The 21575-nt window shown below is 42.5% G+C and overlaps 1 protein-coding gene across 9 annotated transcripts in view; it reads left to right on the top strand.

The window, feature by feature from the left end:
• The window catches only part of LOC119651223 (polypyrimidine tract-binding protein 1), a 602545-nt gene that overhangs the window by 504722 nt on the left and 76248 nt on the right, over window positions 1-21575 (top strand). For 8 of the 9 annotated variants that reach the window (XM_038054678.1, XM_038054685.1, XM_038054683.1 and 5 more), the window contains 3 exons: window positions 12765-13022; window positions 17656-17941; window positions 18257-18450. In XM_038054678.1, coding sequence (XP_037910606.1) covers window positions 12765-13022; window positions 17656-17941; window positions 18257-18450 — 738 coding nt within the window. The remainder of the gene's footprint in view (window positions 1-12764; window positions 13023-17655; window positions 17942-18256; window positions 18451-21575) is intronic. The other variant, XM_038054679.1, reaches the window with a different exon arrangement.

The raw sequence follows: 21575 nt of genomic DNA, 5'->3' as shown, positions 1-21575 counted from the left end.
TGTGAACTAAAAGAAAAGGACTTTCGTGTCCGGATAGCTGAGTGGTTAGAGCGCAAGGCTGTCGTACGGAAGGTCGCGGTTCAAATCTCACTGGTGGCAGTAGGATTTGCATCGTGATTTGACGTCGGATACTAGTCGACTCAGCTGTGAATGAATATCTGAGTCAAATCAAGGTATTAATCTCGAGCGAGCGCAATGCTGACCACGTGGCCTCCTATATGCTACTGTACTGAATGTAGTGTATAGTTACGGTCTTGAATGAAGTGCTCTAACACACTTCAAGGCCCTAATCCAATATATTGTTGCGCCAAACATTATTATTTCCGAGTTATCACAATCTCGGCAGATGCCGAATTTTACCTAATACTAGCACTAAGTACCAAGCATTTAGGCTCGGACGATCCTACTTACTTAAAAACTAAAGGGGCGCTGGTGGTGGTGGCCGGTGGTAGGTTAATGGGAGAATCCGTCGAGAACTTCCCGCAACATCGAGCACGTATGCAGAATGGTGTACTTCTACATGGTTTGAACCAGACTGTGCGAAAGTCCCAGAGCATCAAGGGAAGCCGTCAGGGATTTAGGTACAATACCTGTAGCTGACAATATTATGGGAACTACAACCACCCAACCGCCAACTTTCTTTGATTTCCCGAGCCAATAGTTCACCTTCTTCTCCACGTATTTCCGTTCAATGCTGCTATTATGGGGGATAGCAATATCAATAATGTACGCGGAGCGACCCGTCCTGTCAACTAACAGTACGTCAGGCTTGTTATGTAGAGTACCAGTCAAAACTTGCTGGTCCCAATACATGCTGTGAGCAGAACTATCAAGTACTGCTTGCGGCTCATATCGGTAAACCGGACGTGTTCCCGTGATCATCCCATGCTTGTATCATCATCATCATCATCAACGGCGCAACAACCGGTATCCGGTCTAGGCCTGCCTTAATAAGGAACTCCAGACATCCCGGTTTTGCGCCGAGGTCCACCAATTCGATATCCCTAAAAGCTGTCTGGCGTCCTGGCCCACGCCATCGCTCCATCTTAGGCAGGGTCTGCCTCGTCTTCTTTTCCTACCATAGATGTTGCCCTTATAGACTTTCCGGGCGGGATCATCTTCATCCATACGGATTAAGTGACCCGCCCACCGTAACCTATTGAGCCGGACCTTATCCACAACCGGACGGTCATGGTATCGCTCATAGATTTCGTCATTGTGTAGGCTACGGAATCGTCCATCCTCATGTAGGGGGCCAAAAATTCTTCGGAGGATTCTTCTCTCGAACGCGGCCAAGAGTTCGCAATTTTTCTTGCTAAGAACCCAAGTTTCCGAGGAATACATGAGGACTGGCAAGATCATAGTCTTGTACAGTAAGAGCTTTGACCCTATGGTGAGACGTTTCGAGCGGAACAGTCTTTGTAAGCTGAAGTAGGCTCTGTTGGCTGCCAACAACCGTGCGCGGATTTCATCATCGTAGTTGTTATCGGTTGTGATTTTCGACCCTAGATAGGAGAAATTGTCAACGGTCTCAAAGTTGTATTCCCCTATCCTTATTCTTGTTCGTGCTTGTGTTTGACCAGTGCGGTTTGATGTTGTTGGTTGATTCGTCTTCGGTGCTGACGTTACCACCATGTATTTTGTCTTGCCTTCATTGATGTGCAGCCCAAGATCTCGCGCCGCCTGCTCGATCTGGATGAAGGCAGTTTGAACGTCTCGGGTGGTTCTTCCCATGATGTCGATATCGTCAGCATAGGCCAGTAGTTGGGTGGACTTGAAGAGGAGCGTACCTCTTGCATTCACCTCAGCATCACGGATCACCTTCTCGAGGGCCAGGTTAAAGAGGACGCATGATAGCGCATCCCCTTGTCGTAGACCGTTGTTGATGTCGAATGGTCTTGAGAGTGATCCTGCTGCTTTTATCTGGCCTCGCACATTGGTCAGGGTCAGCCTAGTCAGTCTTATTAATTTCGTCGGGATACCGAATTCTCTCATGGCCGTGTACAGTTTTACCCTGGCTATGGTATCATAGGCGGCTTTAAAGTCGATGAACAGATGGTGCAACTGTTGTCCATATTCCAACAGTTTTTCCATCGCCTGCCGCAGAGAGAAAATCTGATCTGTTGCTGATTTGCCTGGAGTGAAGCCTCTTTGGTATGGGCCAATGATGTTCTGGGCGTATGGGGCTATCCGGCCTAGCAAGATAGCGGAGAATATCTTATAGATGGTACTCAGGAACGTGATACCTCTATAATTGCTGCACTGTGTGATATCTCCCTTTTTATGTATGAGACAGATTATGCCTCGTTGCCAATCATCAGGCATTGATTCGCTGTCCCATACCTTGAGCACAAGTTGATGAACCACTTGGTGTAACTGGTCGCCTCCATATTTAACCAATTCGGCTGTAATTCCATCGGCTCCTGGCGACTTATGATTTTTTAGCCGATGAATTGCACGGACTGTTTCTCCTAAACTTAGTGGTGGCAGTATTTGTCCGTCGTCTTCAGTTGGCGGGACCTCTAACCCGCCGATGTTCTGGTTGTTCAGTAGCTCGTCAAAGTACTCAACCCATCGCTCTAATATGCCCATTCTGTCGGAAATCAGATTTCCCTCTTTGTCTCGGCAGGATGAGCATCGTGGTGTATAAGGCTTCATTCTGCTGACTTGTTGGTAAAACTTCCGCGCCTGGTGCGGTTGCTCCCTGTACTTTTCTAGTTCACAGACTTTTTGGTTCTCCCAGGCTTCCTTTTTCCGTCTGTGAAGTCGCTTCTCCGCTCGACGGAGTTTGTGATAAGTCTCTGCGCGTGCCCGCGTTCTTTGAGAATGCAACATTACTCGGTATGCGGCATTCTTCCGTTCCGTTGCTAGCTTACATTCATCGTCAAACCAGCCGTTCCGACTCCTTTTGCGGCTGGGGCCAAGTATATTTGTGGCCGTATCCATGATAACGTTCTTCAGGTGGTTGTGAAGATCATTAGTTGATGCTTCATCTCCAGGTCCTCTATTGACTGCGGTTATTGCGGCATCCATTTCCCTCTTATAGGTGTCGCGGAGGGTTGTGTTGTGGATGGCTTCAGTGTTCACTCTCACCTGATTGTCAGAGGGGATTCTAGGTGGTATTGTTATTCGAGCTCGGAGCACCATGCCAACGAGATAGTGATCCGAGTCTATATTGGCCCCCTATATGTTCTGACATTCATCAAGGCTGAGAGGTGGCGGCGTTCGATCAACACGTGGTCAATTTGGTTGAAAGTGGTCCCGTCTGGAGAGGCCCACGTATGTTTGTGGACCGCTTTCCGCGCAAACCAGGTACTTCCAACAACCATTTCGTGTGACCCTGCTAATTGAATAGTCCGCAGTCCGTTATCATTTGTTTTTTCGTGTAAGCTATGGGAGCCAACGTATCGCCTGAATACGGGCTCCTTTCGTACTTGGCTGTTAAAATCCCCAAGTATGATTTTGATATCATATCTGGGACAGGCTTCGAGGGTTCTTTCTACTGCCTCGTAGAAGGTATCCTTCTCCGACTCTGTAGTCTCCTCTGTAGGGGCGTGAACGTTTATGAGGCTTATATTTCTAAACTTGCCTCGCAAGCGCAGAGTGCATAGCCGTTCGCTTATATTTTCAAAGCCGATAACAGCAGGTTTCATTTTTTGGCTGACTAAGAAACCTACTCCGAGCACATGGTTTACTGGATGGCCGCTATAATATATGGTGTAGTGGCTCTTCTCCAGGAAACCGGTCCCTGTCCATCGCATCTCTTGCAACGCTGCTACATCAGCCCTATATAGGGACAGGGTATCGGCTAACTGCTTATCAGCTTCATCTCTGTACAGGGAGCGCACGTTCCATGAGAAAATGCGCAAATCGTTGTTCCTTTGTCGTTGCCGGGTCCGTCGTTTTAACATCCGTCCTATCCGAGGCTCCTGTTGTGGCTTCGTAACAGGTTGTTTTCCGTGTAGGGTTGTCAGCCCTACCCAACCCCCAACCTGGAGGACCAGTTGGTACAATTTGTCCCGTTTTTAGGCGCGGGAGACTCGCCTTCATCCTTCTCCGTCTGCAGCTTTTCGTCAAGAAAGAGCTCCCAGCGGTCACCACGTGGAGGTGGAGATAGGGTTTGGTAGTAGAGCTGTTGGTGTTGGTTCAGCAGGCATTTCCCAGGTTTTATGCTCCATCGTGGGTACCAATCCACGTTTCGCCCCGGGACCTATACTACCCTTTGACCACCATGCTGGTATGCAAGATTTTGATGGATAACCTTACATACAGCATTATGCCTGGTGATGAATTGCACCGGTGCCATAGCAGTGCAGCCAGAAATGAGATGATCCAACGTCTCTAACGCCGAACCACACATTCTGCACTGGTCGTTCTCCACCCGTTCTTTCATGATGAGCTTTTTATAAGCTCGGGTGGCGATCACGCCGTCGTGAATGGCACACATGAACCGCTCTCAGCAAAGAGCTCCCCAGCACACAACCATCTGTTTGACAAATGCAAATCCACAAATGGCTACCAAAGACAATTCACGTGTTTATCGTGCATTGCCTTCGACTTCGATTCATCGATCCGCTCTTGGTCCGACTTCACGCCACTCAGAGGATTGAAAGATCGATCCTTCAAGTTAAGTGGAGTCAGCCCACAGTGTGCGTTACAGACACCCGCATGCAAGGGACTCGCCTGTTCTTTGCTGTAAAAATGAATACAGCGAGTCAACTTGGCGATGATGTTGTGCCGCCACGTCAACCACGCCCCTACCTCCGATGTCACGAGGCAAGTTCATCCGCTCCACTGCAGACTTCGGATGATGCATTCGAAATTTGGACTTAGTCCCTATCCGCCGCTGGACATTTTGCAGATCGGTCTTCGTCCACGGCAATATTCCGAATGCATAAGCCAGTGAAGGGATAGCGAACACATTCAATGCGCTTATTTTATTCTTCCCCGAGAGATGCGATTTCAGCGCCAGCTTTACACGTCGCAGGAATTCGGACAGCAGAGCATCCTTTAGATGACCAACTCGAGTATGGGCTCCTTGCAGAATTCCTAGGTACTTGTAGAAGTGTGTAATCGGTCTTGTGTCTGCGGGGTATTGCACCATGTCCTTTTTAGGGATAAGGTAGGTAACCCCCGCAGGCCGACTCATGACCTGATTTCTGTTGTGTGCCAAACGACTATGTACGCTGGTAAATTTCTTATACCAGAAATTCTGCACCCGATTCAGACCTGGATCCCTTCAGTTCTTCGAGCTGTTTATGGCTCGTCGAATTTCCTCTTCGGTAACATCCGCAAAATTCATGCCAGGCGTATTGGCATGGCGGGTACCTTCGGGTGATCCACTCAATATTCTGGGCGAGTAACCCCCAAAGTCCACCCCAATATTCTTCCGCTTTCGTCGCCGAAAACTGTACTGTCTGGATGCTCTGTTGGAATTCGTTGAGAGATCTGAGAAAGCTCCGTTGGTTCCTCGCGTATGTTGCATTCTGGACACGTCTGGAATGACTCTCGCCATACCGTCGTAACCGACTGCATATGACAGAACATTGCTGCTTTAGTGTGTTCAGAATTTCAACTAGGGATGTCTCACTGGGGATGGCATAGTTCCGGAAAACCCTCTGCACTTTACTTCTCACCCGTCTGCTTGCATTGCCAGTGCTGATCTGAATCAGTCTAACAATGTCCTGCCTTAGTGAGTCCCGCCGACGTTCCAGACGAATTTTCCATGGTGGATCTCTTTGGTCATTAAAACCAATAACACGAAAGCGAATCTTCTGACCGTGCAATTTGATAGCCGCAACTGCACCACAATACACAAGTGATTGTAGTTGCAGCAGCGAGATATCAGCAAACAGCTGACATGCAATCTCATCATTGATTTGAGATAGACCTCCCGGAGTTGCTGGAAATGCATAGAGCCTGGGAATACCTGGTCTATGCAAACGATCCATATCCGAGAAGTCTATACACGCTCTTTGGAATTCATCCCGAACTTCAGCGAAAACCTCAGCTGGACGGTGGAGAAGAGTGCTTCGGCGAGTACGAAAATTTGTTGATGCCGTCTCTGCCTCCATCGTCTGCGTCTCCCTGCACAGTCATGTGCGCGAATTGCGGGAAACTCGGCGAATCTCTGGTGCGGTAAGATGTTGTACCCGCCCCCGCCGTTATTTCGTAGTAGGAGCGGATGATGGAGAGGTTAATTTCTTCAGTCCATTTCATCCGCTGCCTACACGAACCTGCTGAAGTGGTCGCCACAGATTGTGGCGAAACAGCTGCAGCGGGCGGAGCTATGCTCCTGGCCGTCGTGGCGCCTAGACGTCGAATCACCCCACGACTAGCGGTTTCGACGCAATGCTGTGCATTACTGGAGCTCGACCCGCCGGTTATCCGTACCGGACCTCAAATTTCTCCTTCTTCTCATTAGGTGGATTTGCATTTTATACCTAACTGCCAAGTGTGGAGATAGCTTCCTCAGTGAGTAATCTGCAATTCTGCTAAGTTCCTGAACATTCCTAAGCTACCCCCTGAGACAGCGTACAGCCATTCAGACTGAAGTTATCCATCCCTCCTCCTTTCACTACCGGGCTTAGGATCGGCTACGGTGAAGTTTTATTATTATTCTCAAATTAAAATGAGTCAGTGAATCTAAGCCATCCGCAAAGGTCATCAGGTAATGGCGGACATAACATTAGTTGCCTGGACATCAAACTGTCACCGAGGCAGACTTCTATACCACCTAGGAATTGTGCAGGAAACCCATGCTTGAGGTGGTGATTTGAAGGTTGCTCTGCTGTCCAAATTCCTACGACGTGTGAAGGTGGTGCTGAAATCGTGTCTTTTGGAGAAGAATAAAATATTTGCTATCTCTTCATTCTCGTATGCTTTCGGAATATTGCCCTGCACGAAGACCGATCTGGAAAACGTAGACCCACCCTTTAATAAGATGGTTGAATTTATGTGTGCATTCTGGACAACATGGTCACCATCCGGGCTAGATGATAAGAGAAAAGCCAGTGTAGGATTCGACTTTAGAGACATTTGACTATCTGATTTCAGGTGGTTCATCTAAATTTCACATATCAGGCTGGAGGCTGATCGCGGGAATATGCCCGGTTTACCGATATAAGCCGGAAGCAGCGCTCGATATTTTTGCTTATGGCATGTATCAGTACCGGTGAGTTTCAACGGCTGCCCTAGATGTTCTGGGATTTCACATCGTTCTTGAAACGTGCTCGAAACACCACCGTCGCCATAACCCTCTAAATTGCAAAGCATTTAAGATCTTCCGAGCCTAAATGCTTGGCAATTGGTGCTAGAACCAAGTAAAACCCGGCATCTTCGTTCACTGTGATAATAAGCAAACTGAACTGAAAAATAAGGAGAGAACAAGAAAAGTTCGCGGTCTGCTCTTCTAAGCGGCCCTTTCAAAGTGTCTTCACCTTGCGTCTGAAGAATCTGCATGAAATGCAGCGTCTTTCCTCTTCTATCTCTGATTTTTTCTTTTCCCTCCTTAGATTAACTGCCCCTCTAAGTTTCTGAGAACCCGTGTTGAAAAATGGATGGGGCTGCTTTATTCAGAATTGGGTTATGTTATGTATGTTGGGGTCTTATCTATATCTATCTATCTTATCTATATTCATGTATGCAAAAAGTGTGCTTCAAGTCGTCGAGGCTAAGTAGAAAATTCACTAGATGCACTTGATTGACCCCTTATGAAGGGTTTGTTAATCCCTATATATTTCCAGGGCATGTGTTGTCCTCTTCATTACAAAGCCTGCATATTGGACCTTTATTATAGCTTCAGCGTGTGCAGATGTAAGATGTATGTTATTTAAATATGATTTATTCAACTTCAGTTAGTGTCCCAGCGTAGAAATAGGTCAGGGAATTCGTGAGGAGGCGGGGTCGAAATTGAATGTGAAGCAAATCAGCAACCCATGGAATTTTGCAGTAAAGACCAGAGCGTGTAGAAAGTTTTGGCTTCTATACAATATGATCCAGATTTATCGGGGCGCAGACGTTCGTTTGAATTAGAAACATAATATAATTTAAGTTTACGAAGTCGCCTGCGGAAAGAAACATGCCAGTAACGTTTGCAGCATCTTGTTTTCCCATGAGGCCCATTGGGTCCAAAGTTTTCACAAATTTGAAACAATTTGGGAAACCGGAAATTGGACGCTTCAGGTATTAAAGGTTTTGTGTATTCCATATGTGAAAATACATTTGCCCCATTACCTAGCACGTAATGTATGCATGTATTGTGTGAGAATATCCTCTTTCGCGTGATACTGACATTCAAAGTCGTGGATATGCACATCAGGTACAACTTTAAACTATTATAACTTTGTTAGTAATGGTGCGATTTCCTCCAAACTTGGTAGGATTATGCTTCTTATAGTGTACATTACATGCAAAATTTAATGCTTCTAGGATGAACTTAGGGGGGATTTGCAACCAATTACTAAAAATTATAGTAATATACTATTACTTTTATTCGAACAGAAATCGGTACGAAAGGCATTTCGGAACCTAGCCACCATATAGTGGCCGCCTCCTGATTTTTTTCAGATTTTTGGGTTTTTTTTTAGCTATCCGCACTCCCCATCTTTCCAACAGATGTCAAAACTAAGATCGGTTTCGGAAAGTACTAATCGAAACCTTTCATTTTTTACATCACATGACTACATTTGGTGAGAAAAAAAAATTGCACTCCCCTTTTGCTTATGTGGACACCCCCTTTAAGTTCATCCTAGAATGATATAATTAACTGTACGCGTGAGCGTTCACAGTGACCACCTTCTCACCAAATTTGGTGTGGGGTGTGGTTTTGTTTTATACAAAACCTTAAAAAGTCATAACACCAATGTCTCTTCAAATAAAGTTAACAATAATATATTACTAAATTTTGGGAATTGTTTGGAAAACCCCTTAAATTGATCCTAATATCATGAAATCGTTATAATGTACATCAGTATATGAACCACAATACTGAGTTATCATGTATCGGATGTTACTATCACACTAATGTGGACAGTCTAACGTACTAAATGCATTACGAGCTACAAACTTATAAACCGGTCCTGCAACCAAATATTCTTACATTAGGAATACGCAAGACCTTTCCTACCTGAAGCGCTACGCTTCTGGTTTTCTATTAGTTTCTTATAGGAGAAAGGTATGAGAATAAGTTTTAAAGCTTTTCCTAATTGGATACTGCAGCTTCCTGTTTTCTTTTCTTACTCTTTTCTAGGAATTAGTTATAATGACACAACATCTTTTACGTTCTTGAATAATCAAACATCAGACATCATTACGGGCAACATGAGAATAAGACGAAAACGTTTGTGATAAAAACGACACAACAAACGCTGAAAAACTTTGTTGAGCATTAACAAAACTATTATGACGCATCTCTTTACTGTGCCGCGTCGTAAATCACCATTCCCCATATGCCAAGGAAGGGTACTTAAAAAAGCAAAAGGAAGATATGCAAAAGCATCCTCCAGTTTGTCGTCATGTAAAAACTCTAAACCACCACATCAAGAGAAAGTTTTTCTTGCTACTTTTCCGTTGCTGCAAACACTATAATTTTACTTGACAGAAGCTTAAAAGATGGCTTGACTACGTAATCTTGGTACGGTTCCATCGTAATCCTTTCGGGCCTTATAACTTATTTCACTTATATACCATATATAGAAGTTGTCGCCGAAATCGTTGTAGATTTTGATGGCAGCAAGGGAGTCGCAGATACGGATAACGGTGCAATACCAAAGGATACATCGATGACAAACTAGGGTGAGCAGGGAAGGTAGACCGGGGAGGACCAAAGTATACGACCGTTTTGTTCTAGTTTTCCACCAGAAAGGAGTTTTTCAGTGCGATGCGTACACAAACTCCGAAAAAATGCAAACGAAAATATTAAGCTGTCCTGTTCGTTCAGTTCTGGACCAGGAAAGCTGAGGTTATTCCCTAGTGGTTAGAGTCAGCCAAGGATCGCGGACTGAGATATAATAGGCAGGTGACAAAGAAATTCGGTGGAATCAAAACTGCTAAATATTTTAAGGTCAGTCGGTATCAGGCGAGCACCTTTCTTTTTGAAACCTTGATTCGATTTGATAATTCCATTTGTCTTTCTTAGACTCATAGTAAAGAGCTAAAAACTAATCCATTCAATCCAATCATTATTTAATTGAATCATCCCTTCCTGAATCTAAGATGGATCTGAACTAAAATCAGTGGACGTGGCCTTACCTTTACTCGGTCGATAGTTTTCGAAAACAACCACCTGTAATAAGACTACAACCTTGAGGCGAATGAGGAAACAAAAAAGGACAAACATGAGCTATGGTGGAAGCAATACGACAAAGATTGTAAGATGTGAAGCCAAATAGAACGAAAAAGGATTCTAAACGTAAATCCTTGAAGGTTCGTTTCACCCCACCGTTGGAACGTAAATAGACGAAAAGGGAAAAAGGTCGATCTGTCCGCAGGTTGTTAGCATATTAGCAAAAATACTTTAATGCCAGAAACAAATAACAGGATGAAGGATTACAAGCAAATGGAATAAAAGGTGCTCTCCCGCACTTTATCCCCCACATATTGGTGGAATCAGACGTACTTAACGACGAAAATCTTCGAGCTAGCTTGCTAGAAGCGGGCTGCCACTTTCGCTACATACACTCCGTAAGTGTGTATTTGTGTACATGTACCTGTCGTCTAGGAATTGAATAACGTATGGCAACAGCCCGTGTCATGCTAAGAGACCGTAAAAAGGCAAATGGATTTTGTGTAGAATAGCAACCAGAAACGCTTGCTCCTATTCTTATCGAAAATGATGCAGTACACCCCCTAGATATACCTGCACAGTGACTTGGGGACGAGCAACGTGAAGGGGCGTAGCAGCAACAATAACAAGTCTAAGCAGAAAACACCACTTACGAAAAGGATTACGCCACAATCTTAGGCTTTTGTCTTATACAGGAAGAAACATGCAGGCAAGGAAAGAGAGCCTTCTTCCAGCTCGCCTTGAGGACCCGGGTAGCAAGTGAACACGAGGATTAACCAGTTTAGGCCTCACATACGCACATATGTACGTGCAGGTTTGTATGTTTTGCCTACGGTGGAAAGAACGTTGATTCTCTGAACTGCTTTGGCGAAAGGGAAAAGGCAAATGTGCCGACGGGGATTAGAAAGCAAATAATCTGCGTTAAGATGGAAGAGTAAGATTCAAAATGGTTAACAGAACAAACACGTGTCGGATATGGGGTAGTGCATTCTGAATCATATGCTGCAGAGCTTCGAGCTTTTCATGTTTCGGGAATTTTCGGGAACATTGTATTATATTTTGGATTCTCAAAACTACGCTCAATACATATGTATTCTTCCCTGAAGCTGGAGCCTAAACATCCACTTTTTATCTTTTCAACACAGGCTTCTCATGTTCTCTGTTCTCTTCCGGAATATTCTGAGCACTCAGTCACTCTTGACTGCATTTTCCTGAATAGTGGATGTACATTATCCAGTTCGAATCTGATCGGAATAAAGACTCTCTCAATTGAAAGAATGCCGGGCATGCAATTTGGTCCTTTTGTTCGGTCTGCAATGACGGCAGATAGCCTGCAAGGAATTAAATCCACAAAGCTAATATTTGAAATGATATGAATGTTCACAAACAATAAGGAATCCTGGAGTGCAAAAGCCAATCAGGTCTGCCCTTATTCAAAGAGTTTAGCTCTGCCATTTGAAATATTTCATGTTATTAGTCTTGTGCGAAATTCACCCTGGTTTTGAAATGCGTTTTGAGCGGGACCCCGGAAGAGTGTCTATGTATACCCACATAATGTCTTATTCCGAGTCAAACGAAGTATTGCTTGCTCCCAGGCAGTAGGGTTACATAGCATGACTCCATGAAGTGAATACGACGGGGCGCTTGGACAAGAGAACAACTGAACTAAGCCCCCAATTCGCGCCAGAATTACCACCTGTTGATTCCTATTCAACAGTCGGTTCCGCTGCTGCTAAATTTAATTAAAATTAACAAAGAATTCCTGTTTAACTTACCAAGCGATATGTAAGCAACAGGATATGATTTTTGTCTGATTCAAGTGGCTTTGAAATTAGCTCTTCGTATCCTTCCTATATTCGACTCGGTCTCGCCACTGCCTGCTACCAAAGAAACCCGAGTGGAAGGTAAGCGGTAGTGTGGCTTGCGTGTCTTTCGCTCATGATGATACATTTCTCCCTCCTTACTATTGTACGTACTCCCTTGGGCAAATGCTGACAGTAAATACCCGCCACCTCGGGAAGGTTGATAAATATATTAAGCTGCCTTTACCGAATATTGTTCTATCGCCACATAAACTCTCGTCTTAAGCGGTATCCAAAATGGTTATTCATGGACAACATAAAAAAGCCACCCCATGTACAGGCACACATATGCTGTCCTATTCTTTGCTTTTATTAGTTATGGACTAATTTTATTTATCTATTGTGAAGGAATTGCTTGATAATTTGTTGGTCCGTCCATTTGATTGCCACTAAAATGCTTGGGAAATAAAATAGGATTTGATTTCCGTGTTATTGGTATGTCATCAAGCTACTACCGTAGTTGGGTCACATAGCAATTAGGATTTCATCAACAGCGGTTGACCATAAATTACAATTTTAGTTTTAGGAACAAAAATTGTTTTCAAGTTTTCTGATAAACTATGTCTTCCTGGCTATATGAATATAAAATAATTTTTATTTTCTTTTCTTATTTTCAGAATGCGTCAGCTGCACTACAAAACCAAGATTTTCAAATACAATCACCAACATCCGGTTCACCGTTGCCGGTAACAGATTCGACAACTACAACAACATCACAGGGTGTTCTGAACTCCCAAGGGGGTCCAAATACTGTACTCAGGGTTATCGTAGAATCTCTATTATATCCGGTGTCTTTGGATATATTGCATCAAATTTTCCAACGTTTTGGAAAAGTACTGAAAATTGTCACATTTACAAAAAACAATTCATTCCAAGTAAGTGAACACTTTCTAATTGATGGCCAGAGACTTAGTCGTGCCATGTAGTCGATAAGTGATTATAAATCATAATACATTATTTGGAGAGGTCCTCCAAACGTGGCTAACCGCTAACGTCTAAACGACGAAGGATTTTGATAATTTAAAAGTGGAAGCAAGGAAGACCTTATTTGTAGGAAGTTATTGTTGCGTTACGAGCCAGACTTGAGAGAAGGACTACAAGAACAAAAGAACTCTCCTACTGATACTAGTCTATTTATCTACCCCTAACGTTATGCCCTCACTTAACACTGATTCCTGAATTAAGTCACATACCGTCCCTGTGTCCACGAGGAGTGAAAGACCCCTTTTTAAATCCTCAATAGTGGAAATTTCAATGACGCACGCTGCTTCCACGTCGTCGTCGAAAATTTCGCTCTGAGGATCCTAGATACTATGTTCTTACTTCCTAACTCGACGGCGATCCGTTTTTTCTCAGCTCCTATTCGGTCAGGCCAAGCAATTGAACAAATTATGATCCCAATAAACCCTATGTTCGTGCCGCTTCAAAGAAATTAACCACCTGCCTTACCTGCTGCGTGTGACCCTGAGTGCGTCTGCTGCGTCCAACTTCCCGCGGTGTATCCATACTTTCTACAGCGCGTATTCCCCGCAGATACTCGCTCGCGAGATACCCTAGGCAATTACACTGAACACAAAGAATGAGATTTTCTAACCTATTAAGCGATGGTGCTGCTGTCGGCGTGCGACTTGCTTACACGGATCGTTCCATGACTTCTCGAACTCTATCGCTAATACTTCATATCCTCAGGGTATTTTGCGTTAATCGCACTGTCTGTCTGCCTGTGTGTCACACGCACTTTTCTCAGAAACGGCTATACCAATTGACACGAAATTTGGTGAGACGGTGGAAACTGTGGACGCCCAGACATACACTGAGTGACGTCCTTCTACGTTGAGATTTAGGGGGGGGGGGGGGGGGGGGTCCACATACATGTAAAAGGGGAGATGTAAAAATTGTTTTCACCGAATATGATCGTGTGGAGTATCAGGTGATTAGTACTTTTCGAAGCCGGTCTTAGTTTTGAGAGTTGTGGGAGTGGGAGGGGTGGAAAGAGATGATTTCTTTAACGGACCCATTCTCAGAAACTACCCAATCGAAAAATTTGAAAAAAACATGAAGCTGCCTCTATATGGTGCCCAGGCCTCAAAATACTCTCCATATTGATATCTGTTCAAATTAAGTTACCATATTTTTGGGAAAATTGAGTAAAAGCCCCCTTAAGTCTATCCCAGAGTTATAAAAGTTGGTAGTAATATAAAATATGATATGAAGCTTATTATCTCCAAGTTTGATCAAAATCATACTATTAGTAACAAAGTTACAGTAGCTCAAAGTTGTCTTTACCGTGTAAATTTACAACCCGAAATAATAAATCTGACATACTAAATGCATATATCTAACGGGCTACCATACATACAAATGGGATAGTTTTACACTCAAATATACTCACAGAAGAAACAAACAAAACCTTTCATACCTGAAGCGGCCAGCTTCCGGTTTCCCGACTTATTTTGAAATTCTTCTCTAAATTTTCTTCACTATGGGGCTGATTGTATGATATGAAACTCGCCCAGTTTATTCATCACGCAATGGGGAAATATGTCCTTTTCACCTTTCGGCACTTAATTACTTAGATTTGATACGGAATCTAAACATTTTGCGAGATCAGTCACGGGTGACATAGATATTTCACCCAGTAAAGGCGGAGAAAATTTTAGGACAATGTCCACCGTACCTATCCCTCGCTTAAGTTAGCCATATCCTTACTATCTTTCAAGTACTTTTTCTTTTTTGCTGATTTCAACGGAGTTCTTTTGAACTTTCTACCGCCTTTTCTCCAACTCATTTCTATTTCGCTGGGTCATAATAATTTGTCATAATATACTCACCTAATAGCAGCAGTTTCTCATACTACACATTTGCAAATATCGCACTAACGTTAGAACTCTCGCCATGCAAACTGTGTCGGATGCGAGTATAATTTTGATTGGTATCAGCAATCCGCCAATAGAGTAGTAATCGAGTCATCCCACCTGTGGACTCTTTTGTGGACTACATAGCATCCACGCACTCTCAGTTTTCAACGAGATCCAACACTGTGCTAATGTGTACTAAGCCTACAGCAGTGAGACAGCACAAGATGAACACGAAAGTTCATGATCGAGAATTGAATCCGGGTAACGATTGGCGCTCAACCGTCTCCAGTGATCGATTTTCGTAGTTTAGTTATAAAAAAAAGGAAAAATATGTTTTAGCTGGTGGAAATGCATGGTGATGGTAATACTAATAATTGTTGGCACAAAATCAGGGCCTTGAAGTGTATTAGAGCACTTCATTCAAGGCCGTAACGGTACCTACAGCAGGAAGCACTATGGTCAGCATTGCGCTCGCCCGAGATTATTATCCTGATTTGCCTCAGGTACTCATTCACAACTGAGTCGACTGGTATCCGACGTCAAATCACGATACAAATTCCACTGTCACCAGCGAGATTTTAACTGCCACCTTCCGCACAACATCCTTGCCCTCTAGCCGCTCAACTGTCCGGACATCCGACCAAACCAAACCTAACCTTATTAAAATCGGATTACTGTCTGTCTGTCACACACATTACTCGGAGACGGTTATAGCGATTGACATCAAATTTGGTGGAAATATAGTCATGTGGGGTATCAAATAAAACGTCTGAATTGGTACTTTTCAGTGTTTTGACATTTGTTGGAAAGCTGGGGAATGCGGAGGGTCGAAAGTGATCATTTTTTAATGAACCCATCGTCAGAAACTACCCAACCGAAAAATCTGCAAAAAAAAAAACAAAAGGTTACCACTATATGGTATCTAGGCTCCCTCCACACCGATATCTATTCAAATAAAGTTAATTATAGTTTATTACTATACTTTTTAGTAATTGGCTGCAAAACCCCCTTTAAGTTCATCTTAGCACCACGAAATATCAATGTAGGCTGTAATATAGAGCATGATCCTACCAACTTTGGTGCAAATGGCACTATTACTAACAAAGTTCTAATAAGTCAAAGTTGTTGCTTCTTTGCAAATTCATGACTCATGATTCATATCAATATCACCCCAAAGTAAATATTCCCATATAATGTATGCATATATTACGCGCTACGTACTACTCGGACAAATTCACGCCGAGATGTCTTTATACAAGAAATACACAAAATCGTTCATACCTGAAACGTCCACCTTCCGGTTTCCCGACTTGTTCTCTTTTCTCATAAAATCGCCAACGCTTTATTTGCGACCAGCTCATAGGAAACGGCTCTGGAGTCAGTGATACAATGCCTCCATCTTATGATGATATGATCGACTTGTGTTGTACCGATCCCACTATAAAATGTTAGAAGATGGGACAGTCGTTTGAAAAATCATGTATTGGCAAGTGTTAGGTCGTGAGTGTCCGCAGAATCGACTACACGCTCGCCACCCTCATTTTATCCTTCAAACCCTTTTTCCCAATAAGACATGTTGCTGCCTGTCTGCCTTTTCACCGATTTGACCATTAAGACCGTCCGCAATGACGATATAGTCATCGGTAGGCGCGTTTCAGGTCTTTGTGTCAAGAAGTTCCTCCCCGGCATTGGGTCGACCTGTTTGTGGTGCTTATGCGGTGAAGAAATGAACCGTGCGATCGGCTGATATAATAGTGAGCTTCATCAGCCGGTCTTAAATCGCGTCACTTCATTAATGGTGTCACGAAAACCCTCTGAGATGGCAATGTCGACACCGTATTGAGTTTGTGGGCTGCCAAAATAGAGGAGTTTATAGCTATTTTAACAGCGTTCGCTTCTTTTGGCACCACACCATGCCATCGAATTTCGAAACGGTGTTTTGCTTGGACTAATTTATTAACGCCCTGACGTCGTCCATGCGTTAAAAACCCTTGTCCATTTTGCACTGTGCTCGTTCTCAATATTTTTGTTTTACTAAGCAAGATGCCTCAAACCATCCTCCTTTATGTAGGCTTGGAATCATCATGCTATGTCAATAACATGGCGGGGTCCGTGAATGATTAGTTGAATGAAGGTGTGAAATACAATATGTATACGATAAATCATGGCGGCGTAATTACCGGAATTACTTTTAGTGATGTAAATATACCAAGAGCCAACTTATAGACATCCTCTTCTCACGAACTTTGATACCATTTCTAATAATCTAATTATAACTCATGCTTCACTGAATTGACGGTGCGATGGACTGTGTGAGCGAGGGTCAGCCTCTTCATCTCGTTACCCTGGGTTCGAATCTCGGGCCGTTATGGATGTTTGGGATCGTCTTTGTGTCATCCTGGTGCTGTAGGCTTGTCATTTGCACAGCATTAAATGTGATGATAAAAAAAAGCACAGTCTCATTGAAGATCAAACAAGAAAAATAAAATGACCATGTGCCAATGCTCTATACTTCATAAACTGTTTTAATTTTATAATCACGGAATATCTTTTAGCTAATTAAGAATGTAGTATAAGAAGTTTCACATTGAATAACTTTTAGTTGTACACGACATAATACACAAAACTAATTTCCTGCTTTTCTTTCCAGGCTCTCATACAATATCCTGATTCACAAACGGCACAACATGCCAAGGCTATATTAGATGGACAAAATATCTACAATGGCTGTTGTACATTGCGAATTGATAACAGTAAACTGACAGCTTTAAATGTGAAATACAATAATGATAAGTCAAGAGATTACACAAATCCCTCATTACCACCTGGCGAACCTGGAGCTGACATTATACCAGGCGCGGGAGGTCTTGTGAACACCAATGATTTACTTTTAATAGCTGCTAGACAACGTCCGGCATTAACAGGTGATAGGCTAGGTAACTTTTGAGTTTTTTATTTATTGTTTATTTTAGTTTCGTTTAATTAAATATATTGGTCACATTTTTTTCAACTCTAAGGAGAATGAACGTCGTTATTTATGTCATTTATGTTTTCTGGAAGTATTTTTTTTCCAATTAATATTTGCATTTTTTGTTTTTAGTTGAAAAAACAATCTGAATATTATAAAGATAATTTAATATTTTGTTATTTTTAGAATTTTCTCCAATTTAAAGTCTCATTGGCTTATTGGAATATTGTCCTCATACAAATTAAGGCGATCCTGCATTTTTAATTTTATTATTCTCTTGCAGTAAATGGACTAGGTGCTCCCAGCGTTCTGCCGCCATTCGCGTTAGGCATCGGTGCCCCGCTAACTGGTGCCTACAACAGCGGCATACCTAGCTTAGGAGCTTTCGCTCTAGCCAATACAGGTGCTTTAGGAACGGCAACGCCTGCCCTGCGAGGACTATCCAATGTACTACTGGTTTCGAACTTGAATGAGGAGGTAAATAGTAACAAACATCATATAACACAATCATTTCCTTCCACATGCATATATCTCATTCATTGGTTGTGTCTTCCCAATATCCGACCAGTGAAGCGGAGACTATGTTTTTTTGGGGATCATTTCTTTTTTTGCTGAATGATCCTTAAAAGTGTTATACTTAAGTATCGTTTTTTTTCATTTTTCCTTCTTTCGAATCATCATTATTAACAATTGTTTGAAGTTTTTTTTCTTATTGAAATAGGACGAAAGTCTTTTCATCTGTTTGGCCTTTTGTTTGTTTTGATAAATATTTTTCTCTCCCTAATCAATCTCCTTTGCAAACAAGAAAAAATCTTATACATTTCTTTCACAGCCGCATTATTCATAAAAACTTCCTTAGCTTAAAAAGAAACAACAAAAAATTCCTTCAGAAATAAATCCAAACTATGCTCTGATACTTTTTAAATTTTTTTTCACAAACAAGATTTCTTTCATTTACTTTCAATATTTTTATTTTGAGTTTTCTTAACATTCAATGTCTTCCCGTTGATTTCATAAGCCAGCATATCTTGTTTATATATACATATTTATTTTATTTGTTTTGTGTTGTTTGTCCTCTATCCTCATGTGTCTCTCTTTTTCCCATTGCAAACTTATTTTCCACCTAAACGAGAATTAAATAAACAACTTTAAAAAAGCTGCTTCTTCAAATGCCTGTCAAATAAGTCTAAACTTCTTCTGAGCAATCACTTTCACCATTAAAATTTCCAACAGTTAATTGATAGTAATAACAACTTCCAACTTCTGCACACTAAAGTTAAAAAACGTCTAACTAAAACACGCTCAGGGTGAAATTTTAATTCTGATCATGTTAGATTTTCGCTTAACTTCTGCGAAAAAATAACATATATTATCAACCTAACAGAAGATTGGCTTTCGATCGTGCGAGAAATTAGAATGGCAGGGTTATTATCAGGACAAGTGTTCATACGTCGATTCTAGTACAAAACAGTGAATGGTTGAATCTATCAATTTCGTCTGGATACAGAACTCCTTATAAATAAATAAGTTCTTCCTTAAGAATACGAAGAGACAGTATGACCATGTTGGATATTATGACGCCGAAACAATAAATACAAGTGGGAAGGCAGTTGAATACCACTTTAAAGCTGCGCGAAGCTCTTTTACGCGATTTACAATGCTAATAACGTTGTTGGCAATAAGCCAAGCTTTCAGAAAATTTCCATATTCCTGAGCTTCATTGGTGTCTATCCATGTCTGCCTACCACAGGCGTCTGAGCTGGCCCGGGTGGTTACAGCTCCCTACCGTACCTCATGATTAGGGTTCTTCCAGCATTTCTTGTTCTTGCTTCCTTAAAAAATTTGATCACGTATTTTTGCACTTACAGAGACTGACTGAATAGCACAAACTACACTTTATGAACATGCTTTCTCTTTCTCTCAGCCTTGAAGCTTGAGCTAGACTCAACTGGTCCCCAAAGCACAGTTTACCCAGTGTTCACAGCCTGCCTTTATCTACAGCTGGGCAATCGCAAAGGGGCTTTACCTCCTCTTGGCAACTTGGAAAATGCGAAATGCAGGGTATGTTATGTTTGACGTCATGGTCCCCTATAAAGCAGGGTCCCGTGCAATCCTCCGTAGTCCTGTATACGAAAGTATACTTCTGGCCCAAAAGCTGTTATGTTCGGCTATTGTCGGAGGAGGGCCAGATCTAGATCTTCCAGAGCGCAGATGTTGAGCCTTCTGGAGTCAGCAGCTCTGAGTGAATGGTCCGAGAAAATTCAGTCCTTCGCAGGTGTCAACGCTACTGATTCCGTTGAACGAGGAGATGTCAAGAGTCCCTGGTCAGTCCGTGGAGCTGCTCATTCCCCTGTATATTATATTTGACAGCAAATCGAGAGGAGATGTGACTTCAAACTGAACTCTTTGTATATGGAAACAACCATCCCCGTCCAGAAATCTCATTTCCGTACGAAGGTCGTTTAATAGGCGTGGAAGTATATATTGGTCTTCATTCATTCCAAAGTAATGCAGATGTTATCTACATATATGTAATAGCATCAGTATCTTAGACAGGATGTCGGTTCATTGGAACATGGCTCTGCTCAAAAGTTTCTCTCACATTAGAGATAAGTTTGTGCTCCCATCAATATTTAGAGACTGACTGACATATGCGCTTCAAGTGACCCTTTTTTGCCGCCCGTCTATATTCTGCAGTCATTGTAGATGTCTCTATTCGCCTTCTCAGATATAACCTCTGTAACACCTGACCGTCACTAGTATTAATTATAAAAACAAACCTTTAAAACCGTCAAATGGTAAAACTAATTATATCTTCTTTTCGTTATCACATGCTGCTGCGCATACAGCGATATAGATTATTTAACTTCGACTTTGGTCGATTTCCTGTTATATTTCGGCCCACCGACAATCTACATCGTTCTTGCAAATGCCGTAATGGTATTGGCCGCCTTTCTAGAGGTAAATTAGGAAGCTTCCTAAAGCTCAATGTTGAGTCGTATATCTCATCAAATATTCGAAGACTGAATTCGAGGTAACCGTATGTCCCATACCTCATTTTCTGTCATCTATTCGGCTTTCTGCGCCCGGAACTTCATCATCTTTACATCTTCCGTTCATTGTTTTGCGATGACAAAAACAGCTCAGTCCTAAACAAACCTAACAATCATGCCATCTTCCGAGACGGACCTAGTATCGATCTTTGCGTTGTGACTACATACTCTTTGGGCTCGTACCGTAGTACTACCAATCGATTATCTTCTTCAATCACTCAGGACTAATATGCGTTTTATTTGTTGCCAGTAGGCAACCTTGGACTGGCTGCGACTTTCATTAGGTCCACAGCCATATTTCATGCATCCACAAGCACTCAAATAGACCATGGATGAGTAATATTGATTTCTGCCTTTCCCACCAGAAGGAATAGAATATTTCTGACGATATTGAAAACTACTTTTCAACGCTATTGAAAGAAAAAATCCAATCAAGGCTAATAAATGTATTTATTAGCTCAATCCGCGCATATTTGCGCCTTCTAGTAGGTATCGCACTTTGGGTCGCACACACAAAATACGGCAATAAACCATTTGAAAGCTTCGTTT

This window comes from Hermetia illucens, chromosome 3, assembly GCF_905115235.1.
Source record: "Hermetia illucens chromosome 3, iHerIll2.2.curated.20191125, whole genome shotgun sequence".
Lineage (NCBI taxonomy): Eukaryota > Metazoa > Arthropoda > Insecta > Diptera > Stratiomyidae > Hermetia > Hermetia illucens.
This window is presented reverse-complemented; position numbering and strand designations above follow the sequence as displayed.